The sequence below is a fragment of the Schistocerca serialis genome, chromosome 5 (assembly GCF_023864345.2).
Source record: "Schistocerca serialis cubense isolate TAMUIC-IGC-003099 chromosome 5, iqSchSeri2.2, whole genome shotgun sequence".
Lineage (NCBI taxonomy): Eukaryota > Metazoa > Arthropoda > Insecta > Orthoptera > Acrididae > Schistocerca > Schistocerca serialis.
In genome coordinates, this window is record NC_064642.1 from 513,350,398 (window position 1) to 513,376,338 (window position 25,941).

At 39.3% G+C, this 25,941-nt stretch overlaps 1 protein-coding gene across 1 annotated transcript in view; it reads right to left on the reverse strand.

Moving 5' to 3' along the window:
• Positions 1 to 494: 494 nt before the first annotated feature.
• Positions 495 to 25,941, reverse strand: part of LOC126480982 (copine-8-like) — a 175,370-nt gene continuing 149,923 nt past the window's right edge. Inside the window, exons 7-8 of the mRNA XM_050104418.1 lie at positions 8,290 to 8,468; positions 495 to 7,418 (exon numbers count right to left, since the gene is read on the reverse strand). Of these exons, the coding sequence (XP_049960375.1) occupies positions 7,083 to 7,418; positions 8,290 to 8,468 (515 nt within the window). The 3' untranslated portion in view covers positions 495 to 7,082. The remainder of the gene's footprint in view (positions 7,419 to 8,289; positions 8,469 to 25,941) is intronic.

Below are 25,941 nucleotides of genomic sequence, written 5' to 3' on the forward strand. Positions count from 1 at the left end.
CTAAAACTGTGAGAGGCAACTTGTATGAGGTTCAGAAACTGTGGGTCATACATGCTGGTGGACTGTTCTAAAATCTTATACATCAAAATTTTTCAAAATATCAAATCTATTTCTTTGTCATCCCCCTCTCCTTCCCCTTCCAAGTTTATGTTTCCAGACTATTTATAACTGGCCTAATTCTTACCATAAGTAGAGCAGAATTGTAAACGTTAGGTCAACTACATTTTTTTAACTTTACAAAAGTATCATTAAGAGTGGCATGTGAAGTATGTTACTAAAAATTCATGCATTTAAAAAGAGTCAAAAACCACCTAGCGACTAAATGGAACAATCACTATTTTTAAAGCCACACCTCTGGTTCCGTGCTGCGATTTGTACCCTCTACGTATACTCTAATTCTTAAATTATGACAGACTTCATTTATTCATCATTTAGGGAGCTAAAACTAATAAAACAACACATTTTGTTGAATTTAATACAAAAGTATAGTTTTATTTTGTGCAAAATATTTAACATGATAAACTTTTAGCAAAGTAAACAGACAGGTAACAGGAGAACTCTCCAAAAAGCTAATTCTCTGATTTGCAAGAAATGTGCTTTTCAAAATAAGAATTTAAACTCCGCAGCAGTTTAGGTCAACATAATTTCTCTAATATGTACATAAAAGAAACACAACAGTTATGCCATTAATAATACCGACAGAACAATAATAAAAATATCAAACCTGAAAGATCAACAGTCATTACATATAGTGTCTTAAAGAAACATGAATATTAAAAGCAAGACAGAATAATACTAATTAATGTCATTTCATTGTTTTTGTAATATTGTACAGTGCTGTATAATGAACTTCGGCACTTAGAAATTCCAGATAAATATTTAACATTCTTTAACAAATACTCTGCAATAGCTGTCCATCCAAGTCTAATTTAGAAATTATATTGTACGACCATAATACAATGAAGCTGTGAATTATGCAAGTCTCCTAATACAGTTAGCTTGCGACAAATGGGTCTAATCCATATATGAAATACAGAGGGGCGAAGGACATAATCACTGGAAGCCCTGTATTAATTCTGTGAATGTTAAAATTTCACTTCTCATTTTTTAATACTAAAAGCAAGCACATAAAATATATACATCATCATACCAATACTGATCAAGTAACAGTGGTGATAACATAATTACTAATAGAGTGGAGAAGAGGAAACAGAACTCACAACCTATTCTTGCAGTATTAATGAAAAAAATGGGAGAGAGATATGAGTGTATAGTCAAAGGTTGGGAAAAGTGGCACAGATTTTCTACCCAGGGAAGTTACAAGAAGTAAATCAAAATAGTCCAATGCCATTTCATATTTTGCATTGGTACGTTTTGAACAGAGTAGTTAAATGCTGGACAAAATCATTTTTGCTGAATTTCATGGGATACTAACCAAACTAATATTGCTCATAAACTTCAGTAGACTATGATCAGTATATAGTGGTGTTAAACAATGAATTATTCAAGCAGGGTTATCATTTCAATATTTTTCATGCGCACAGAGGAAATTTAAGAGACATTAAAATTTTTTGATACACTGTAACAAAAACATACCTTGATCAGCCCTTTTTGACTATTATTCTGATTGTGCAAAAAACCATAAACAGTTTTAATATATGCTACCTACAATGTTTCATATCAGTCACTATTATCTGCATAGTCAGTGCAAAACTAGAAAAACTTTCAGCTGGCAAGAAAATGTACCTTGAATGGTAATACATAAGCAGATGTACATATAGAGTAATACGAAAAATACATTTACACAAAGAATTAAAATAATTTTTGCTGACACGATTTGTAACAATAAAAGTGAACCGTATGTGACTTTCAGTGGAAAATTCGAGGAAAAGCTTGTACTGATTTCAGTCACTGACATTTGTGTGATGAGGAATCAACTCACTACATGAAATACAAATAAGTCTGCAATGCCTATTACCTGATATCTTCATCCATGGAAGAAATACAAGAGTATAAATTTGTTATAAACGATACACTAGTCATTACATGCACATAGTCAGGGGATATATTTTGTACTATGAAACAGACAACCAAACTATTTATGTCTACATTACAATAAAATGTTTCTGGTTGTGAATGAAGAATGTGCTTTCATGTACGTAATAATTCTCACAGAAAAAAAGTGTATTAAAACACACCTGTCAAAGAAATAAGGTAGGCAAGCTCCATTCCAGTCTCTCTTTCCAACAGCGTATTTGAATAACATATTTCATCTTTCAAGACCACTTCAGTCAAAATTTCCCAGATTTTGGCACAAATTGAGGTAGAATTTCAAGACATATATAGGGATCAGCTACGTTACAAATGATACATGGAATGTGCATTCTCTCCATCATTATTTGAAAGATACTGCAGACTGGTGAATTTTTTCACAAGTTTTCATATGGAAGGGGTGCGTCAATTCTCATATCTGGCCTTACTGAATATCACTCAAAATCTCTGTCTTACAAAGCCACTTAAGGTCTCTCAAGCACTAATTTGTTGACATTATGCTAGGTATCACAGCCTCTCTCACCCTTTCATGGCTCTTAACAAGTTAAATGTTAGACTGGACACAATCATGTGCAAAACACCAATACTCATATTAATGAATACTTATTTAGAATGCAATGGTTCCGAGTCTGCATGGTTAACAGAAGAGCCTCTATAGTTTGGACATACTGGGGAGAGGGTCTGCCAGAACAAAACTTTATGAATCCAGTTTGGTATCTAAATTTAATGTTACACACAGGCTTACACACTGCTGCAAAGAGAGTTTCCCTTTTGGAAACAGCCCCAAATCTGGGACCAAACCATTCTCCACTAGGCCGTCTTCTCAAGGATGAAAATCCTATGTGATAGCTAGCAATTTAGAGACTGGGAAATCCTACGTAATGATTAGCAATTTAGAGATTGGAAGCATCCATGACACATATTCAGACAGCTCAATTTGTAAAACAAGATAACTGACCTCAAGTGTACACTTTCATTCTCTCATAAAGGCAGAGCTAAAGTAATCAAGAGTTTTTTTCTTTCTTGTGTGGTGGTGAGAGGTGTGTATGGTGGGAGGAGAAAGTGGGGAGGTATATATGGATTTGGGTTAAGACAGTGTGCATGAGACTGAAATGAATAGCATACTAAGAACACTGTGTCCATATCAAAGATAGGGAAATGATCTGAGAATGAGCAATGAGTAACAAGCTATATTTCAGGTGTAAATTAGAAAGTGCACCTAACCTGCAGCTTTACACAGTCCAGTAGTGGTAAATTTAGATTGTGGACTTACATAACTCTCTCTGTGACAATAAACAACATTTAAAATACAAGATACCTTGTTTTCACAATGTGCGATATAGTTACTGGCATAGTACATTCTTAATACTACAAGACGTTTCATGGAATGGTGTAACACGAGAATTCACACCTATAGTATATTAAAATTCTATTCTACAAATTGATCAGAACGAAGAATATATCAACATCTTTTCACATAAATTAGTTGTAAAAATATAATATTCATACAACTAGCAGTACAAACTATTTACAGATGAGAGCCATGATAGTTTGAACAACACAAGTGAATTTTAAATGTCTGACATGTACAATAAGAAGATGTAGTAAATTCAGATTCTGATAAGCTTTTTAAAACATGTTCATACCATTACAATAAACAAACATATTAAGTAATTCTCAATAGTTTGATAGCCATTGCATTTTTCATCTTTGTGCTGCACAGGAACATCAAGTATACATGTAAGGGTCTCTCAAAATTATCAGAGAATGCTTGGTTTAGTAACAAATGGGAATACCATGAAACATAGTATTAGATTATTTTGATATTCTTCCCAATCTTAGTACATTTGAACTGAAGAAATAGGCTGTACATACATACAAAGATATTCAATTCACTGGCAGTTTGGCACTAACATTTAGCATATGTCTACAAAATATGGCACCTAAAGTAGCAAGCACCTTATGAACTGGCTAAATAAGTCATTTTACAGGGAAAAAATTTTTTTACAGCATTTTCCCCCATTTTAAATAGATAAATTTAAAAAAAATCCCCTTAAAATTTTAGGAAAGAAGTCAGAAGCTGACTTTTTTTCGTTAATACTAAGCTGTAGCACAGAAGGAGATCACAAGGACTACACTGAGTCTCAAAGAAAGCACATCAATCCACACAGTACATTTATAATTATGAATGAAATATTGAAAAGAGTGTACTTAAGCCATCAGCTAGAGAAGTGTGCAAGTTAGAAGGCATATTTGTGATGCATTCTCTGCAAAGAGAGACAGAATAATTTGTGGTGGCACCAATGTGTTCTCAGCTATGTCCCAAACAACTGGCAACACTAAGAGTATGAACCATGAGGCCACTATTCACGTTTCTGACTTAGCCTTTAAAAATTTGTGTATTCCAAAAACTATCAGTACCACTTGTTAACAGAGTACTTATGTGTGCACATTATGTCAGCCATAAGGAAACCACGACCCCTAAGTGGGCTTCCGATATTTACAATGACTTGAAAAACCAATTCCAAATTATCTTTGTGCGTACTGCAGACACATGAACGAATGATGCTACTGGCTGGTCCAGCATATGGTGGAGTCTCTCACTCCTGAGCTCACCCCACCATTTGACTCTTTTTTAGTTGCACACTAATCTAGTACGGAAATTTCCTCATGTTAGTAAATATGTGACATTAGTAGTACTTCAAAATGTGTGCTGCTACGTTGTCAGCCACTAGAGTACAGTATTTATTGTTAATTATATCTGTCTTACTTTTTATCCTTACCACCTTTCTTTTTTAATTTATTGGCAGCTTTCAAATCTGTATTGAACCAGAGTTATCTCCACTCTCTTGCAGTCTTATGAAGACATTACATGGCTATTTGCTATTGAAGATTTTGAGGTGACGGCTCATTAAAATGATAAGTGGCATGATCGCATATTTGCCACAAACCACCTTGACCACGGAATTACTTAACCACCACAATTGGCTATCTTAACAAGCACAAATTAATTTCAATGTGCAAATCCTTGCTACTATATCATTTATATATGAATGAAAGCAGTTGCATCATTTTACACGTGATTTCTGAGGTTCTTTGGCACACATGGTGGATTATGCATTTTTATGTATCCAGATGGGCTGATGATTCTATTTCTGCATATGCCTTGATGACTAGGTAAGTCGTCCATATATTGTGCAAAAACTGAATTTGTCAATTTGTTTGCAAACTTGAAAACATATCATTCAAGGTTTCTTTTACTCATACCTTTTCAGCCTAGCACCCAATAATAATCATATTTGTTACTGTAATAAACTGTGTTTGCTGGCCAAGATAGAGTTTAATACGCTCAACTCCCAGTAAAAGGAAGAAGAATTAAATGTGTTTTGTTGTTTTAGTGAGGAGAGTTCTCTAACACCGAGTTTGTGGGATGCAGATATGAGAAACACCTTACCAGTTACTCTTTTCAAGTACGGACAGGAAGCCGAGTCAAATAGCATTTATAATAGAGACCGCAGAAACAGATACCTGACAGTTGGTTTTTAGCCGTAAAGATCAAACAGCTGCACTGCCATAGAGATGTATACAAAGTCGTGTTACATGAATGGTTGAGACAGGCACCCATAGTAGCCTTGCAAAGCCCACTGCAACTGTCAGAGATTTTCTTTCCCCAAGATTGCTATAATTCTAACTGATGCCGATGAAAAGATTGTGGCAGTATTCTCTTAACTGATATATGGAATTTTTCAAATGTGTAATAAGGGAATAGTTTTTTATGAAAATATAAATGCAATCTTTTGTCAAAACTTTTTGTACATTTAGTGGTCATATCCGAAAATGACAGAAAATTTGTTTGCGAACTATACTATGGAATGCAGTAAGTAAGAATTTGTTACTGACTTTTCCTGTCGCTTAAAACATTCAAAAAAGAGTGTTTTGTGAGATTACTTAAAATCTTTGTTAGTGGCAGATTTCTACTGAATGACAATGTGTTCAATTTGTATAACCTGATTCAAGAAATCACATCCCTCATTGAAACAAGTACTGTCTTTCCTTTAGTTACCACAATATTTCAACTGCAATAATGAGCCAAACTTCCTTTAATGCACATTCCTTGATTACTTTAAGTACCTAACTATTTTCAGTATAAGAAGAATTTCAGTAAAAAATGATACACTAGGGAATTAAAATTTTCAAAAAGAAAGAAAACGAGTAAAAAATGTGGCAGTGTCATTGACTGACCGGCTTCGTGATCACAGGTCTGTGACCATACGAGTCCTACTGAACAGGTCTTACACATACAGATGAAAAAGCATTTTTTGAACGTCTAGAATGCTACTCACCACATACAGGCAGCATTGACTCAAAGACAGACACAATGAATAAGGCAACTAAAATATTTGATCTGCTGGACAAAGTCCTTCTTCTGATATAGAAAACATACACATATTCACAAAAGCACAACCCACACATGCAAGGCCACTGTCTCCAAAGTTTTTGTCCAAAAGCAGTCATTTGAATTGTGCCTGTCAGAGTCGATGTCTCACTGTATGGTGAGAGCAATCTACCTTTTCCATATTAATGTTACTCTATCCTGTACTTATCATTTTTTAAAAAGCATTTGTTTCTTTAGGTTTTAAATGAATCATAAACAATTCATGTATTACTTCACACTAAATGAAATTTTGTTACTTATAAAAAATATCCAATAAATATATTTTTGAGATATACAAAACCACCAATGTAATCTAATTTCTGAACTTCACTAACTGGCAAACATATCATACACATCTTTACTGAACACATTATTTTGATCTATTTAGTCGGCTGAAACCAACCCCAATACATTGGGTAAAAAGTTTGTGGGACTGAAGCGTGCAGTTTGCAATTTGCAATTTTTAGTACAAATATTTTAACATGCTTTTATAACACTGAAACAAACAAAAGCACATTGGAATAAATGTGTAATAATTTTATCATTCCAGTTTTGTAAATACAAATACACATACACACACATGAAATGCAAATGTTTATGATATTGCTGTAAGAGTTGGATCAGGTGGCAGCATAACTACATTTTCTTGAGGTGGTTTTGGAACGATATTGTTAGCCTTCATATAACCAATAAACTGCTGCGGGATTTCTGCAAGCACTTCTCTTGCTAACCTGAGCCTAGCAGTTTGGGGATCACCCATATGCATAAACTTGTTGAATGGAACAAACTGTACTATGTCACGAACAGCTCGTCGGCCACCAGCAGACAGTGCTATAGTATCAGCATCCAGGGTCTCCATGGCACTAAAGTCATCATTTCCAATGCCAACTATTATTATAGACAATGGAAGACAGGATGCATCCACAATGGCCTGCAAACAATATGTAAGTTACACTAAGTAGCTGCAAAAAGCAGTAAACAGTAATGAACACACAATGAAGATAATCTCCTAAAAATTCCTACTCTGATTAATAAAATTTTCTGGTTCTGTCACCCCCCCTCCCCTTTTCTATCCTAGGTTATGCTTAATATTTTTATGCCTACAATATTTTTATGACCTATTTACTACTAACAACACATCATACAGACAGAAATTTCAAAAAATCAAAATGTAGAAAAAAAAATACATTTGCAAAACATTCTGAAAGATATAACTGCCATTTGACTGAACTGCAGGTTTTATTTCACAATATAGAATCTGACCTTAGGTCATTATCAAGTGTTACAACTGCAGCAGACTGAAGCACAATAAAAGCACTAGTATCAGTCAAAGTATCAGAAAAATAGTAGAACGAACAGCTAAATCAATGTATGAGCTGCACGATTTGTTCTCTTACTTACGTGTTATAAATCACTAGACTTGAGAAGAACCCAAGTCATCGTCAAAACATGTATCTTCGATTATACAAACCCATCTTGGTGAAATAAATGTGAGAACATTTGTGTAATGTGCTAATTTGTGAGCAATTAGCATGACTCAGTTGGTATGGTTGTGGAAACTGTTTGCCCTGCAATTTTTCTGGTACTCTGTCTGATACTTTTACTTTTATTGTGCTTTAATCTGTTAGAGCTTCAATCTGTTGCAGTTGTAACACTTGATAATGGCCTAAGGCCGAAATCTAGATTGTGAAATAAAACCTATTGTACAGTCAAATGGCGGCTGTATCTTTCAAAATGTGTTATATGACTGTGGCTCCACACTAAAGTAAAATCATTAATTTATAAAACACTTTCAACATTACCTGAGTGGTCTGTGGCATGTCACTAATGACACCATCAGTAAGAATCAGGAGAATAAAATAGTTGGAGCCATCTCTGTAGGCATTTGCAAACCTGGCAACGTGATTTATAACTGGAGCAAAATTTGTTGGACCAGACAACTGGATCTGTTTTATACAATCTCTGTATGCAGCAAGAACTCCTACAAGAAAAAAAGAGAAGATAATGTTTGTATCGGATAATTATGTATATTATATAAATGGATACTGCCTGCAACACTGATTTAAGCCTAAAATAATTGTTATCCATCGAAGTACACATCCATATTCAAATAACATAAAATATTTGCTAATCATAGGTACCTGTACAACATTTCTGCTTTATGCGAGTTGCCAAACTGTTGTCACAGACCATTTAAGTATGTAATAATGATATTGCAATACACACACAATATTAAATTGCAACTTCACCAAACCAAATAAAGTGCTGAGTGGTGGATAGGAATGTTGGAAATATGGAAATCATTTAGCTTTCAGACAAAGCCATTCATTGACCCCCCCCCCCCCCCCCCCCACTCTCTCTCTCTCTCTCTCTGTGTCTATGTCTGTGTGTGTGTGTGTGTGTGTGTGTGTGTGTGTGTGTGTGTGTCTGTGTCTGTGTCTGTGTTTGGGCGCGCGCAGGGAGGGGGGAGGGGGGGGGACCTTTCAATGAAACACTCCATCTCCATCTAAAAGCTAAGTAATTTTTCCAACTTTATAACATCGCTGTCTATCGTTCAGAATATCTCATGTTTGTTCGAGTGCCATGCCCATAATAATATATATTACTATGAGCAATATTGCGTACTTTGAAAATATTTCAAGCATATACATCAAATTTGGACTATCATAATACAAAAATTTATCAAATGTGTGACAGAGGTGATTCTTCTGAAGTATAGAATGCTACTCAACACACGGAGATGGAAGTCAAAATTATTGTCAGTGAGAAATTGAATTGCTTAATGGAAAACAATGTGAGCATACAGTTAAGAGAGACAGAGTAGAGATGGCACATTCCAACTGAGATGCTTGGCAGAAGAGAGGTATGGAATGACTACTTGAAGCTGTGAGAGATGATTTGTATTTTTCTGAGCAGGTAGAGCAAGAGGAAGCAATGTAGAAGTATCAAACTTAAGTGTCACTGGATGTTCTGCTGTAGTTGTCATCTTAGGATGTATTATGTTAGTATTCAAAGTGGTTTACTTATCTGTTTGTATCCTAGAAAGTATACGAATTACACAATACAAATTATGTCATTTTAAAGAGTGTGGCATGCTGAACACTGATACACGAATTGTATTGCTAATATGTAAAATTATTGTGGTTCATTAGGAAGAAGAAAATGGCAACAGACACCTTTTGTAAAATTTTATTACTTAACCAATGATGACACAGTAACAAGCAAGGTATCAGATTGAAGAGCATAGCCAGTCACAACTGCTGATGCACCCACTTTTGTTGGCATCATCGTCGTCATATTTTGCTGATAAATGTTCTATCTAAATTTGATTTTAAACTTCTTTAATTAATGAAAGAAGAAAGCTACACATCATAGTTATGTGGCAAGTCATACAAAGAAAGTACTATTTTTATGATACATGCTTTACTGGGTTATTTTCAGCCAATTAATGTGAACATAATTCAAATAACCCAAATGTAAATCACACTGAACTTACAAGAAATTGGCCCCAGCAGCAGAAAAGGGACGCAAGTTCATGTAAAAATAAACTGCCATCTTGTTTCTTGGAAACAAATTTTAGACTATCAAAATTTAGTATGATTTATGCAATCATGTTAATTATATTTTTATTAACTGTGGGGGAACTTCCTGGGACATCTGAAATTAATCACCACAAAAACTTGCATCCAGCTGTGTGCATTAACGATAGAGAGATTGTAATTTTGTACTAGGGCAAATCCTGAGCCTAATGAAAGGTACATCTACATATATATACGCCGCAAGGCACTTTATGGTGTGTGGTGGAGTGTACACTGTACTGCCATTAGTCATTTCCTTTCTTGTTCCACTTGCAAATAGAGCGAGGGAAAAATAACAGTTTATACGTCTCCATATGAACCTTAATTTTTTGTATCTTAACTTTGTGGTCCATATGCAACATGTATGTTGGCAGCAAGAGAATCGTTCTGCAGTTACCTTCAAATTCCAGTTCTCTAAATTTTCTCATTAGCATTCCTCTGAAAGAATGTTGCTTTTCATCCGGGGACTCCCATTTGAGTTCTCAAGGCATCTCCGTAACATCTGCGTGCTGTTCAAACTTACTGGTAACAAATCTAGCAGCTTGCCTCTTAATTGCTTCAATATCTTCCTTTAATCCGACCTTGTATGGATTCCAATCACTTTAGCAATAAACAAGAATAGGTTGCGGGGTAGTGCCCTATATGCAGTCTCTTTTACAGACAAACTATACTTTCCCAAAATTCTTGCAACAAACCGAAGTTGACTTTTCAGCTGAACAACCACAGAATGCTGCCCAATTCGGCTGCCGGATTATTTATGTATATACCAGTTCTATCACATTTCCCAGGAGTACTCCTGCTGATAACCATGTATCTGATGAGCACTCGCTGTCGAGAATGACAAACTGGGTTCTAGTTCTCGAGAAGTCTTTGAGCCACTCCCATATCTGGGAATCTATTTATATGTTCATACCTTTGTTAACAGTCTGCAGTGAGGCACTGCGTCAAATGCCTTCCGAATATCTAGAAATATGGAATCTGCCTGTTTGATGGTCAAACGGTTGTATGTTTCTTTGGTTCTCTTGCATGAATGATTTCTTAAAAACGAAATTTAAAACTTTGACTTTCGTTCTGTTATCCTCTAATGCCATACCAGATTACTCAACAAGACCCGCTTAGTGACAAAGCTTGGCCGCCTCATTTAACCTCCCATCGTGGGTACATAGGGTGATCAACTCTGCCTTATTTCCCAGGATCTCCCATATTACAGCAATTTTTTTCTGGTAGCTCCCTTATAGAGCACTTGTTTCTATCGTATATTTTGGCAGTGATCACTGTTATGAACATTAATTCTACAAAACACTACTGATGGTTCAAATTTGCCGACTGATAGCTCTTGAAAAGTTTTTGTATAATAATCGATACTATTGATGACATATATCCTTTTTCCTGTTTGTGCTTCAATGAAAAGATGATGGTTAGCCTCAATGGAATGCGAAAGTGGAGAAAGACTGACATAAGCTATGCATCTGGAGGGATCATGAGAGGGGGAGTGTTTACTTGTTTCTCACTCAGCACTGGCAACCAATGGATGTGCTCTCCTCACACAGATTAGCAGCTGTGGCATAAATGAGACACAGAAAAAAGAAAAATTCACGAGAGTGGATTATAGAGATGTTCTGGTTTAAACACACTCACATTATTTCTCTCTCAACTGACTCGCACAACGTAACATTTCCCAATGCTTCGGAAGAGCAAGTACTGACAGATCACTAAAGTTGGCAGCAAACGAAAACAGAGGTCAGTCAACAGGAAATGTTCTGATTTGTGCTGTTTTCTTTCCATCATTGTACCTACTGTACAGCACTGCACTGCACTTCATTGCACCATAATAAGACTTATTACACTTTTTGCACTCTAAAAACTCCGTATCATTTGTGCAGTTGCCTCAAAATATAATGCTGTGTGACATTACAGAGTAAAATCAAGCAAAGTACACCTTATATCACCGATTCCAAGAAAATTTCAGGTAGATGCGCAGTTGAAATTTATTGTGACAAAATATCCCTTAAAGTCACGGTCAGGTGTTGTCATCAACCTTAAAACCACAAGCAAATGTAGGTCGCCCCTAAGAGTACATTTCCCATCCAAACCAAGATACACCTACAATTATTACTCACCAGAATACAATCTTGGTCCCCATCCAGTACTAAATCTTTACAGATCACAGATCCCCCTCTCTGTTCCAGAGCCATACGTTCTATTGAACAGCCTAAGCTTCTGTCCTACACCAAAATTTAACCTAGTTAAATGTTTGCTGTCATTCGTCTGGTACATCACTTCATTACCCAAGCACAATCAACAAAAACTAAACTATGCCTCAAACAGTACTGATACTAATCCCAAAGAGATCATTTTCCTTTTACCTTCTGTCTACTGCTTAAAGCACACAAATACAAGCATCCTAGCCATCCATCTGTGGTAGGCTCCTAAGTCACAAACTCCAGGTGAATCTGAGGACCTTTACTTCTTCCAAAAGCTTAGCCCCATTTCTGAACAGGAATTTACTTGGTCTATCTCTAAATACCACGCCACTGTCCTGGAAGTTGACCTCTACCTCACTGTGGTTCACATACAATTGGCCAACAACAGACAACATCTGTTCAACACCTGCCATCTGTTCCAAGTCAAACAATTTGTTCTTGCAAACTAGGTATCCATGGTAAATGTATCTGATCTAACAACAGATCCATCAATACCTATACAAATAGTCTCGTTCATACTTTCCTCTATCACAAATATCCCAATGATCAACCTACAAATAAATACCTCAGCCAGTCTCCTTCTTTCCACCTGTGACCAACCCAGGTCTCACTTCCCAAACAATCAGAAGGATCCCTCTCATTACCCATTAGCACAGTCCTTCCAAACATCACAACTAATAGCCAAATCTCAAGTGTTGCACTGGACATATGATGTCAACTGTTCCTGGCAATTCAATCATCATAGGCCGTATTTGATAATTCTGTAGAGGAATGCCTTTGGAAGCACCTTGAGTCATTGTTATGGTGCCAGATATTTCCACAGCACTACAACAGCTACCAATGCTATCCTCAATATTTATACTGTTTATAGTGACAGTTGCAAATTTCGATTTTTCCAATTGTTCCAAGTCCGTATTTACTAGCTTACAGGAAACAATATAACCTACTACAACTCACTGCTCATGATTAGGTAATGTTAAGGACAATACTCAAGCTTAGAATAACATTCAATATGTACTTAACAACATATGCAAGTGTTGTTTTAGGATTAACACAGAGAACAGCACTAGGCCAACTTGTTCCAAATGTCATGCCACTCATTAGACATAAAACCATCTGTATCTTCAAGTATATGAATGAGATTTAAAATCCTCAAACGGAACGCATGATTCATGAGATCTACCAGAGAAAGGCTGCATCATGTGATGCACATATAATGTACCCAATGATTCTGGTGACTGAAGACATAATTTAAGTCTAACTCATAAATTTGTGTCCCCAGAAACAGTAGAATACAACTGAATTTATGGGAAGCGCGGCACATTCATTTTCATCCGTATAATTATAGCATACTAGCAGTTAATGGTACTACATAGGTTACAAATACAACACCAGCTCTTGCCAGTCCGTATAAAACTACTACACGACTTCTTGAAGATCACATTACTTCACTGCTGATTGAGACCAACCATATCAAATGATGTGTGGTAGGAAATCCTCTCTCAATCTCGGCCATCTTACATAATTTGAAACAATCTTAATTCATATACTACAGTATATGGCTGTGAGGCAAGAAACAAACAGTGCAGCTATTTTTTCACCAATGTAAGACCAAAACCCTCCTCCAACGAATCGTGGACCTTGCCACTGGTAGGGAGGCTTGCGTGCCTCAGCGATACAGATAACTGTACCGGAGTGGTGTCTGTTGCAATGCCAGACAAACAAGTGGTTCATGAAGAGGGGCAACAGCCTTTTCAGTAGTTGCAAGGCCAATAATACGGATGATTGACTGATACCGCCTTGTAACATTAACCAAAACGGCCTTGCTGTGCTGGTACTGCAAATGACTGAAAGCAAGGGGAATCTAGAGCTGTAATCTTTCCCGAGGGCATGCAGCTTTACTGTATGGTTAAATGATGAAGGCGCCCTCTTGGGTAAAATATTCCGGAGGTAAAATAGTCCCCCATTCGGATCTCCAGGCAGGGACTACTCGGGACATCATTATGAGGAGAAACAAAACTGACGTTGTACGGACCAGTGTCGAAAGTCAGATCCCTTAATTGGGTAGGTAGGTTAAAAAATTTAAAAAGGAAATGGTTAGATTAAAGCTAGATACAGTGGGAATTAGTTAGGTCTGGTGGCAGGAGGAAAAAGACTTCTGGTCAAGTGAATACAGGGTTATAAATATAAAATCAAATAGGGGTAATACAGAAGTAGGTTTAAAAAAGTGTAAGTAAGCTACTATGAACAGCATAGCGAATACATTATTGTAGCAAAGACAGACGCGAAGCCCACGCCTACCACTGAAGAACAAGTTTATATGCCAACTAGCTCCGCAGATGATGAAGAGATTGAAGAAATATATAAGATAAAAGAAATTATTCAGATAGAGAAGGGTGTTGAAAATTTAATAGTCATGGGAGACTAGAGTTCAATAGTACGAAAAGGAAGAGAAGGGAAAGTCTTGTTGTCGTTGTCTTCAGTCCAGAGACTGGTTTGATGCAGGTCTCCATGTTAGTCTATCCTGAGCAGGCTTCTTCATCTCCAAGTAACTACTGCAACCTACATCCTTCTGATCTCTTTAGTGTGTTCATGCCTTTGGGTCCCTCTATGATTGTTACCCTCAGCTCTTCCCTCCAGTACTAAATTGATGATCCCTTGATGCCTCAGAATGTGTCCTACCAACTGATCCCTTCATCTGGTCATGTTGTGGAACAAATTCCTCTTCTCACCAATTCTATTCAGTATCTCCTCATTAGTTATGTAATAGATGCGTGTAATCTTCAGCATTCTTCTATGGCACCACATTTCAGAAGCTTCTATTCTCTTCTTGTCTAAACTGTTTATCATCCATGTATCATTTCCATACATACCTACACTCCATACAAATAGTTTCAGAAAAGATTTCCTGACACTTAAATCTGTACTTGACGTTCACAAACTTCTCTTCCTACAGAAACGCTTTCCTTGCCATAGCCAGTCTACATTTTATATCCTTCTCTACTTCGACCATCACAGTTATTTTACTCCCAAATAGCAAAACTCATTTACCACTTTAGGTGTCTCATTTCTTAATCTAATCCCCTTAGCATCACCTGACTTAATTCAACTACATTCCATTATCCTCATTTTGCTTTTGTTGATGTTAACCTTATATCCTTTAAAGACACTGTCCATTCCGTTCAACTGCAGTCATCATTGTCAAAAACATTCTCTACGTCTACAAATACTACAAACCTAGGTTTGCCTTTCCTTAATCTATTTTCTAATGTAAGTCGTAGGGTCAGCACTGCCTCACGTGTTCCAACATTTCTATGGAACCCAAACTGATCTTCCCCAAGGTCGGTTTTTACCAGCTTTTTCATTTGCCTGTAAAGAATTCTTGTTAGTATTTTGCAGACGGGGCTTATTAAACTGATAGTTCAGTAATTTTCACATCTGTCAAGCCCTGCTTTCTTTGGGATTGGAATTATTACATTCTTCTTGACATATGAGAGGCTTTCGCCTGTCTCATACATCTCGCTCACTAGATGGTAGAGTTTTGTCAGGGTTGGTTCTCCCAAGACTATCAGTAGTTTTAATGGAATGTTGTCTACTCCCGGGGTATTGTTTCGACTAAGGTCTTCCAGTGCTCTGTCAAACTCTTCACACAGTATCATATTTCTCATTTCATTTTCATCTACATCCTCTTCCGTTTCCATAATATTGTTCTCAAGAACATCACCCTTGTATAGACCCTCTATATACTCCTTACACCTTTCTGCTTTCCCTTCTTTGCTTAGAACTGGGTTTCCATCTGAGCTCTTGATATTCATGCATGTGGTTCTCTTTAATTTTCCTGTAGGCACTATGTATCTTACCCCCTAGTGACATATGCCTCTACATCCTTACATTTGTACTCCAGCCATCCCTGCTTAGCCATTTTGCACTTCCTGTCGCTCTCATTTTTCAGACATCTGTATTCCTTTTTGCCTGCTTCATTTACTGCATTTTTGTATTTTCTCCTTTCACCAATTAAATTCAATATTTCCTCTGTTACCCAAGGAATTCTACTAGCCCTAGTCTTTTTACCTACTTGATCCTCTGCTGCCTGCACTACTTCATCCCTCAAAGCTACCCATTCTTCTTCTACTGTATTTCGTTCCCCCATTCCTGTCAATTGTTCCCTTATGATCTCCCTGAAACTCTGTACAACCTCTGGCTTAGTCAGTTTATCCAGGTCCCATCTCCTTAAATTCCCACCTTTTTGCAGTTTCTTCAGTTTTAATCTACAGTTCATAACCAATAGATTGTGGTCAGAGTCCACATCTGCTCCTGGAAATATCATACAATTTAAAACCTAGTTCCTAAATCTCTGTATTACCATGATATAATCTATCTGAAACCTTCCAGTATCTCCAGGCTTCTTCCACGTATACAACCTTCCTTCATGATTCTTGAACCAAGTGTTAGTTATGATTATGTTATACTCTGTGCAAAATTCTACCAGGCGGCTTCCTCTTTTATTCCTTAACCCCATTCTATATGAACCTACTATTTTTCCTTCTCTTCCTTTTCTTACTATCGAATTCCAGTCACCCATGACTATTAAATTTTCGTCTCCCTTCACTATCTGAAAAATTCCTTTTATCTCATCAAACATTTCATCAATCTCGTCGTCATCTGCCGAGCTAGCTGGCATACAAACTTTTACTTCTGTGGTAGGTGGGGGCTTCGTATCTATCTCGGCCACACTAATGCGTTCAATACGCTGTTTGTAGTAGCTTAACTGCATTCCTATTTTTTTTATTCATTATTAAATCTACTCCTGCATTACTGCTATTTGATTTTGTATTTATAACCCTGTATTCACCTGACCAGAAGTCTTCTTCCTCCTGCCACCGAACTTCACTAATTCCCACTGTATCTAATTTTAACCTATCCATCTCCCTTTTTAAATTTTCTAACCTACCTGCCCGATTAAGGGATCTGACATTCCACGCTCCGATCTGTAGAACGCCAGTTTTCTTTCTCCTGATAACAACATCCTCCTAAATAGTCCCCGCCCAGAGATCTGAATGGGTGACTATTTTACCTCTGGAATATTTTATCCTAGAGGACACCATCATCATGTAACCATACAGTAAAGTTGCATTCCCTCGGGATAAATTACAGCTGTAATTTTCCCTTGCTTTCAGCCGTTCGCAGTACCAGCACAGCAGGACTGTTTTGGTTAGTGTTACAAGGGCAGATCAGTCAATCAGCCAGAAGGGAAAGTAGTAAGTGGATAAGGAATGGAGGTAAGGAATGAAAGAGAAAGCCACCTGGTAGAATTTTGCACATGGCGTAAATTCATCGTAGCTAACACTTGGTTTAAGAATCATGAAAGAAGGTTGTATACATGGAACAAGCCTCAAGATACTGGAAGGTCTCAGATTATATAATGGTAAGACAGAGATTTAGGAACCAGATTTTAAATTTTAAGACATTTCCAGGGGTAGATGTGGACTGACCACAATCTACTGGTTACGAACTGTAGATTTAAACTGAAGAAACTGCAAAAAGGTGGGAATTTGAGGAGATGGGACTTGGATAAACTGAAAGAACCAGAGGTTGTAGAGAGCTTCAGCGAGAGCATTAAGGAACGATTGACAAGAATGGGGGAAAGAAATACAGTAGAAGAAGAATGAGTAGCTTTGAGAAATGAAATGGTGAAGGCAACAGAGAATCAATTAGGTAAAAAGATGACGGCTAGTACAAAAATCCATTGGCAACAGAAGAGAATTTAATTGACGAAAGGAGAAAATATGAAAAGGCATTAAATGAAGCAGGTGAAAATGAATACAAACGTCTCAAAAATGAGATTGACAAGAAGTACAAAATGGCTAAGCAGGGATGGCTACCGGCCAAATGTAATGATGCAGAAGGATATATCACTAGCGGTAAGATAGATACTGCAACAGGAAAATTAAAGGGACATTTGGAGAAAAAAGAATCACCCGTATGAATATCAACAGCTCAGATGGAAAACCAGTTCTAAGCAAAGAAGGGAAAGCAGAAAGGTGGAAGAAGTACATAGAGGGTCTAGACAAGAGCGATGTAGTTGAGGGCAATATTATTGAAATGTAAGAGGACATAGATGTAGATAAGATGGGAGATACGATACTGCATGAAGAATTTGACAGAGCACTGAAAGACCTAAGTCAAAACAAGGCCCCGGAGTAGATAACATTCCATCAGAACTAATGATAGCCTTGGGAGAGCCAGCTCTGAGAAATCTCTACCATCTGGTGAGCAAGATGTACGAGATAGGTGAAATACCTTCAGACTTCAAGAAGAATGTAATAATTCCAAGCCCAAAGAAATGAAGTGTAGACAGGTGTGAAAATTACCAAACTATCATTTAATAAGTCAGGGCTGCAAAATACTAACGTGAATTGTTCACAGACAAATGTAATAACTAGTAAAAACCGACCTCGGGGAAGATCAGTTTGGATTCCGCAGAAATGTTGGAACACGTATGGCAATACTGACCCTACGACTTATCTTAGAAGATAGATTAAGGAAAGGCAAACCTACATTTCTAGCATTTGTATACTTAGAGAAAGCTTTTGAGAATGCTGACTGGAATACTCTCTTCCAAATTCTGAAGGTGGCAGGGGTAAAATACAGGGAGCGAAAGGCTATTTTCAATTTGCACAGAAACCAGATGGCAGTTATGAGAGTGAAGGGGCATGAAAGGGAAGCAGAGGTTGAGAAAGGAGTGAGACAGGGTTTTAGCCTCTCTCAGGTGTTATTCAATCTGTATACTGAGCAATTGTCGATCGCATTTTAATTCTGTGAGACATAGCAAAGGACTTTGAAGAGCAGTTGAATGGAATGGACAGTGTCTTTAAAGGATATAAGGTTAACACCAACAAAAGCAAAATTAGGATAATGGAATGTAGTTGAATTAAGTCAGGTGATGCTGAGGGGATTAGATTAGGAAATGAGACACTTAAAGTAGTAAATGAGTTTTGCTATTTTGGGAGTAAAATAACTGATGGTGGTTGAATTAGAGGGGATATAAAATGTAGACTGGCTATGGCAAGGGAACTGTTTCTGAAGGAAGAGAAATTTGTTAATGTCAGGTATAGATTTAAGTGTCAGGAAGTCTTTTCTGAAACTATTTGTATGGAATGTAGGCATGTATGGAAATGAAACATGGATGGTAAACAGTTTAGACAAGAAGAGAATAGAAGCTTCTGAAATGTGGTGCTACAGAAGAATGCTGAAGATTACATGCTTTTACCACATAACTAATGAGGAGGTACTGAATAGAATTGGAGAGAAGAGGAATTTGTTCCACAACATGACTAGACGAGGGGAGCAGTTGGTAGGACACATTCTGAGGCATCAAGGGATCATCAATTTAGTACTGGAGGAAGTGCAGAGGGTAAAAATCATAGAGGGACCCCAAGGCATGAACACACTAAACAGATTCAGAAGGATGTAGGTTGCAGTAGTTACTCGGAGATGATGAAGCCTGCACAGGATAGATTAGCATGGAGAACTGCATCAAACCATTCTCTGGACTGAAGACCACAACAACGAAAGAACAAAATTCTACTGTCAAACTACATTTTGCACATAATGTCACCTTCATCTTACAGAAGAGCTTGGCTATTAACATTTGCACTATCTTCCATCTGCCACTGATATGTGACTAATAAATCCTGAATGACCCCATATGGTTTGATCATTATCCCACCCTGGCCATTTTGACAGGATATCACAAAAAGCTGGGTCAGACAAATAAGAACTGTGAAAAAGCTGACCGGGAAAGTTATCAGACATTTTCAAAAGAGGAAATGATCACTTCCCTGGCTGCATTAGAAGATGTTTTGGACACAACTATCCTACCATTCCATATCCTCCAGTAATTTCATTTGATCTTAAAATGAAGGATCATTTTCTATGCACCTTTATTACAATGAGGGAACTTCAACTGGCAATAAAGCAACCTTCTAATTCCACACTTATAAATGACAAAATGTACTATTCAATGAATATTTATTTGCCGCAGCTACTATGCGTCATCAATGAAATATTGCTCACAATACCATGGGCCACACAAATCATTGTGCCTATACTTAAGCAAGATTAGCTGGTTGGTTGGAGGTCCTCAGTCCATACATAGTTCATCCAGAGTTAGTGAGGGCCACCAGAAACCTTTTCGTCTGAGTAGGAGTGGTAAAATTGAGACACTGAAGACAATGCTGATATCAGAACTGTGAAATAACTTACAGAGAAGTGAATAATACGTAAGTCAGGGCAGGTGAGGGCTTTCTAAGGGCCCATCCATGGCAAGAGAAACCTCACTCACATCTGATGCACACTAACCCAATTAAGGGTGAAGACAGATACAGAGCAAAGAATGCCTTCTAGTCAGGACATTCACAACAGCAGAAGTGAGAAGGCTAAAAACATAATGGACATTGGTTGGACTATCAATAATAAAAACACGACAAGAGACATTGCTGAGTGTTCCTGGGGCTCTGCATACACTGGGAGCCAGTCCACACAAAGCTGTCCCTCCCCTGATCCACTATAGTTGAGGCGTTAAAGAGCACCCACTATTCAACAGTGTGCTACCCCTCAAATGGAAAGCAAGATGCAGCAAGAAAAGGTGCAAGCTACATCTAAAAGCAAAAAGAGAGTAAAAGAGGGATTAGAAGAGGTAGGGTCAATGGTACCACAGACCCTGCTTTCAGTGGGAGACCCCCTACCCCAACCGCCCTGCCTCTGCCCTGAAAGTAGTTTAAAAGCTTATATCTGAGAATACAGATCACTTTCACAGAGGAAATGGAAACCAGTAAGTCATCCGCCAGTATCAGAGGCAAAGAAATCAGAAGACCATGCTTAAGGGAATTCCACCAGGATACGTGATAATGACTAAGACTCCACAACCATAGAGCGGATACCTTCAGGGAAGACCAGTAGGAGGAGCACGATGCAGCAGTAGTCTCCTTGATGGTGTGGAGTTACTAGAGGGGCAGTAGCCCACCCTATATTGCTCCCTCTTCGAGTGAGCAGAGGCCTTATTTGCACCCAAAACTCCACACCTGGGAACATCAAAGCAAATGTGATGTGAGTGATCGCTTCTCTATCCAAATGGCTCACCGGTTCATTCCCTAAGATACCCACAAGACCTGCAACCCAGAGAACGGCAACCAAGTAAGCAGTCTAAGGTCTGAGAGAAGTAGGTATCACACTGTGGCAAGAGTAAAAGCGATCAGTTGCCTGAAGATTGTTCATTAAGTCACTGCAAATTAAAATGTGTCAATGGAGGATTCTTTAATAAAGTAAGACTGTTAATGACTATTAGCTCAGCCTTAAAAACACTATTCGTTACTGGCAGTGAGTGTTGCTACTGACCAGCAGGAGATACGAAATCATATCTCATCCTATTCGTGGTTTTATACCCATCACTGTAAATGATGGTAGCACTCTGCTATTCTCTGAGAACTTAAAAGGAACAGACAGCCAGAGGTCAGAGGGACAACTTAAACTTTAGGACCATGGAATAGGTGGCCAGGGTATTGATCAAGAGTGGAATGGCACAGCTTAATTAGATAGTGAGCCTTAGTGTGGAGTTGGTGAAAAGTGAGGAGGGTGATGTATGAAGGATGCCGCTCGAGAAGTCGCATGGTCCTATGATGATCGTAAATAGCTGTAGCAATGTATTTTGTCCACCATAGGATTGGCTGGTGACAGAGCATACCTATAGAAATAAGAATAGCAGTTCCAGCAGCGTAGTTCCAGCAGCAGAGTGATCATGTTGGAGTTGTCTCCCACAACCCTGTTGATACAATTTGAAAGAGAGAGGATAACGGCGAGAGCAGACGTATACAACTGCCAGTTAGCTCCTCAAAGCACCCATCATGGTAACTGGTCCATTAGACGGTGATAAGAAAGTGACAGGATCACTGGAAAGTGGTCACTGTCACAAAGAACATTGTGTAGCCACCAATGCTGTGAAGCCACGAGATTGGCGGCAGAGAATATAATGGCCAAAAACTATAAAGGTGCCATGAGTGGCACTGAAGTGAGCATGAGTACCACCACTGCGTATGCATACTGAGAATGGAAAGCAGCTGGTCAATCAAAAGGTCAGTGGCAGACAAAGCATTACTTCTCTGCAGAGGTTGGTGTGCACTGAAATCGTCAAGCAGTAGAAAAGGAGGTGAGAGTGGGGGGAGAGTGTAGCTGTTGTATTAAGGTGGGTATCTCGAGAGAAGGTTAGTGCCCGCCTGGAAGTAAATAAATGTCACAAATTGTGACTGCTGGGATAGTTTGTCCTTCCATCACTACTGCTTCCAATGTGGTAAGGAGTGGAATCCACTCTGACTATATCTGTGCACATGTATGTCAGACCCCTCTAGTTGAAGAGAGCTTTAAAACGACCTATAATCAAACAAGTGTGTCAGTGGATAAAACAGTCAGAGAGAAGACATTATTGTTAAATCTATAAAAAAGTGTGGCATAACTAATGCTCTTGCCACCTTATATATGAAGATGACAACGATGACGACGAAGAGGAAGGAAGAAGAAGAAGAGTTCAGATGATGATTGGATTAAAAGGGGGGGGGGGGGACCAAACTGCGAGGTCATTGATCCCTTGTTCCCAGTAAAATAATTACACAAGGTAAAGAAGAAAAGAAAGGAGAAAGAAAGAACCAGAAGAACGACAGAAGGGCAATCAACACTACTATGGACAAAACAGGAAAAGAAAATCTGAGAGAGAAGCAAGAAACAGGTAGAAGGGGTAAAAACAAGAGCGCAGATGAACATGGCTGGCCAACCACAAGAATAAAAGAAAAAGCCAGCCACTCTGCAACACATTAAAACATCCACCCTAAAAGCATTAGAGTGGAGAACGCAAAGGGACAACAGACATATGCTATAACTTATATAGAATGATAAAACCCATTATGTATCAAATGTAACACTAAATTAGCCCTGAGGCATTGTCAGCTAACATCAATGGCAATGAGTCAGGTAACTGAAGAGTCCATCGCAGAGCAGCCAAAGAAGGACAGCTGACCCAGATATGGGTCACTGTCAGCCGGGCGCCATACTGACACCGAGGTAGGTCATCACGGCGCAGAAGGTAGCTGTGTGTCACCAAATTGTGGCCAATGCGGAGCCGGCAGAGGACCACAGAGTCCCCGTGAGAGGCCCATATGGAGGACTGCCACACGTTCGTACTCTCCTTAATAGCACACAGTTTTTTGTGCATGCTGAGCCCTTGTGGCGTAGTACTGCACACAGGTCAGTTGCAGAGAAGCCAATCTCCATAAGCGGTTCCTGGGTAGCCTGTTTGGCCAGCCTATTGGCGAGTTCATTGCCTGGGATTCTGACGTGACCTGAGGTCCAGACAACCACCACTGAACGACCGAACTGTTCCAGGTCATAGATGGACTCCTGGATGGTCGCTACCAAAGGATGATGATGGTAGCACTGGTCGATAGGTTGTAGGCTGCTCAAAGAGTCACTACACAGAGGAAATGACTCCCCAGGGCAGGAACGGATGTGCTCAAGAGCACGAGATATAGCCACCAGCTTGGCAGTGAAAACACTGCAGTGATCGGGCAAGGAATGCTGTTCAATATGTCATCCATGACCATCAGCCATCGACCCGTTGGTGTAAACCTCTTCGTGGCCTCGGTACATGCCAAGAATCGAGAGGAAGTGGCAGAGGAGAGCCACGGGGTTAACTGAGTCCTTAGGACCATGTGAAAGGTCCAGGCGAAGCCACAGCCTAGGTGTAAAACATGGCGGTGTACCTGAAAGGACCTCAAGTATAGGCGGTAAAGGCCAAGGACTTTAGTTCAGAAAGAAGGGATCGGACATGCACTGCAATTGGAAGCCCCGACCTGGGCTGTCGATGCAGGAGATGAACCGCTGTGGGTGGGAAAAAGGAGACGGTGATTTGTATGCGCAGAACTACAAACATGTGCAACGTAACTGGCCAGCAGTTGTGCACACCTAACCTGCCATGGAGGGACTCCGGCCTCCACAAGGATGCTGGTCACCGGACTTGTCCTAAGAGCTCCTGTCGCTAGGCGAACGCCACAGTGGTGCACTGGGTCAAGGGAATGCAATGCTGAGGGCACCGCCGAACCATAAACCAGACTCCCATAGTCAATGTGAGACTGAACAAGGGCTCTGTAGAGCTGCAGCACCCTAGAGCGATCTGCACTCCAGTTGGTGTTGCTCAGGCAGCGGAGGGCATTGAGGTGCTGCCAGCACTTCCGCTTAAGCTGACGAAGGTGAGGAAGCCATGTCAATCGGGTGTCGAAAACCAGTCCTAAGAATCAATACGTCTCCACTACAGTTAGCAGATAGTTGTTAAGGTAAAGTTCTGGTTCTGGATGAACGGTACAACGTCGACAGAAGTGCATAACAAATGACTTTGCGGCCAAAAACTGAAAACTGTGGGCTCGAGCCCATGACTGCCCCTTGTGGAAAGCTCCCTGTAGGCACAGGTAGGCCACGCAACTCCAGAACCCAACCCAACTGTCGACACACCATACGTTCCAGCAGCTTACGAAGAACATTGGTGAGGCTGATGGAGCCACATCAAGTGGGTTTTCACTGGGTTTGAGCACTGGGATGATGGTGCTATTGCAACGTAAAAACACCATTGCACCAGATCCTTGATCCCATCCGGCCCAGGAGCTGTGTCGGGGCAATGTGCAAGGGCACTGAGGAGCTCGCAATCTGTAAATGGGGTATTTTAGGAGTCACTGTGGCGTGTAGTGAACGAGAAGACTTTCCCTTCAATTTGTCGTTTTAGAGTGCGAAAGCCTGGGTGGTAATTCTCTAACACAGAGGCTCGAGCATAGTGCTCGGCAATCGTGTTTATGTCAGTAGATAACACGCCATTTATGTTAACACCGGGAACACTTGTTGGGGTCTGGTAGCCGAAAACACGTTTGATCTTTGCCCGGACTGGGGAAGGTGACATACGGCACTCAATGGTCGAGACCTCTCTCTCCCAACACTCCTGCTTCCATCATTTGATAAGTTAGAGAATGCGGGCATGGAGTCGTTTAAAGGCGATGAGGTGCTCCAGGGAAGGGTGCCGCTTATGCTGCTGCAGAGCTCGTCAACGTTCCTTAATTGCTTCAGCGACTTCCAGCGACCACCAAGGGGCTGCCTTTCGCCAGGGACACCCTACAGAGCGAGGGATCATGTTTTCTGCCACTGAAACAATTGTTGTTGTCATCTGCTCAACCATCACATTGATGTTGCCATGTTGGGGAGATTCAACGGTGACAGCAGAGGTGAAAGTTTCCCAGTTCGCCTTGTTTAAAGCCCTTCTGGGCAGGCATCCATGGGCCTTATGCTGGGGCAGTGACAGGATGAGGAAGAGATCATTACCACATAGGTCGTCATGCGCTCTCCAGTGGATAGATAGGTGAAGTCCTGGGCTGCAAATTGATTAAGCAATGGCTGAGTAACTACCATAAGCCACACTGAAATGTGTGGCGGCCCCAGTATTTAAGAGGCAGAGGTCGAACTGAGACAGTAAAGTTTTGACATCTCTGCCTCTGCTAGTAAGCACGGTGCCACCCCACAAGGGGTTATGGGCATTAAAATCCCCCAAAAGTAGGAAAGGTTTAGGGAGTTGATCAATCAGTGCAGC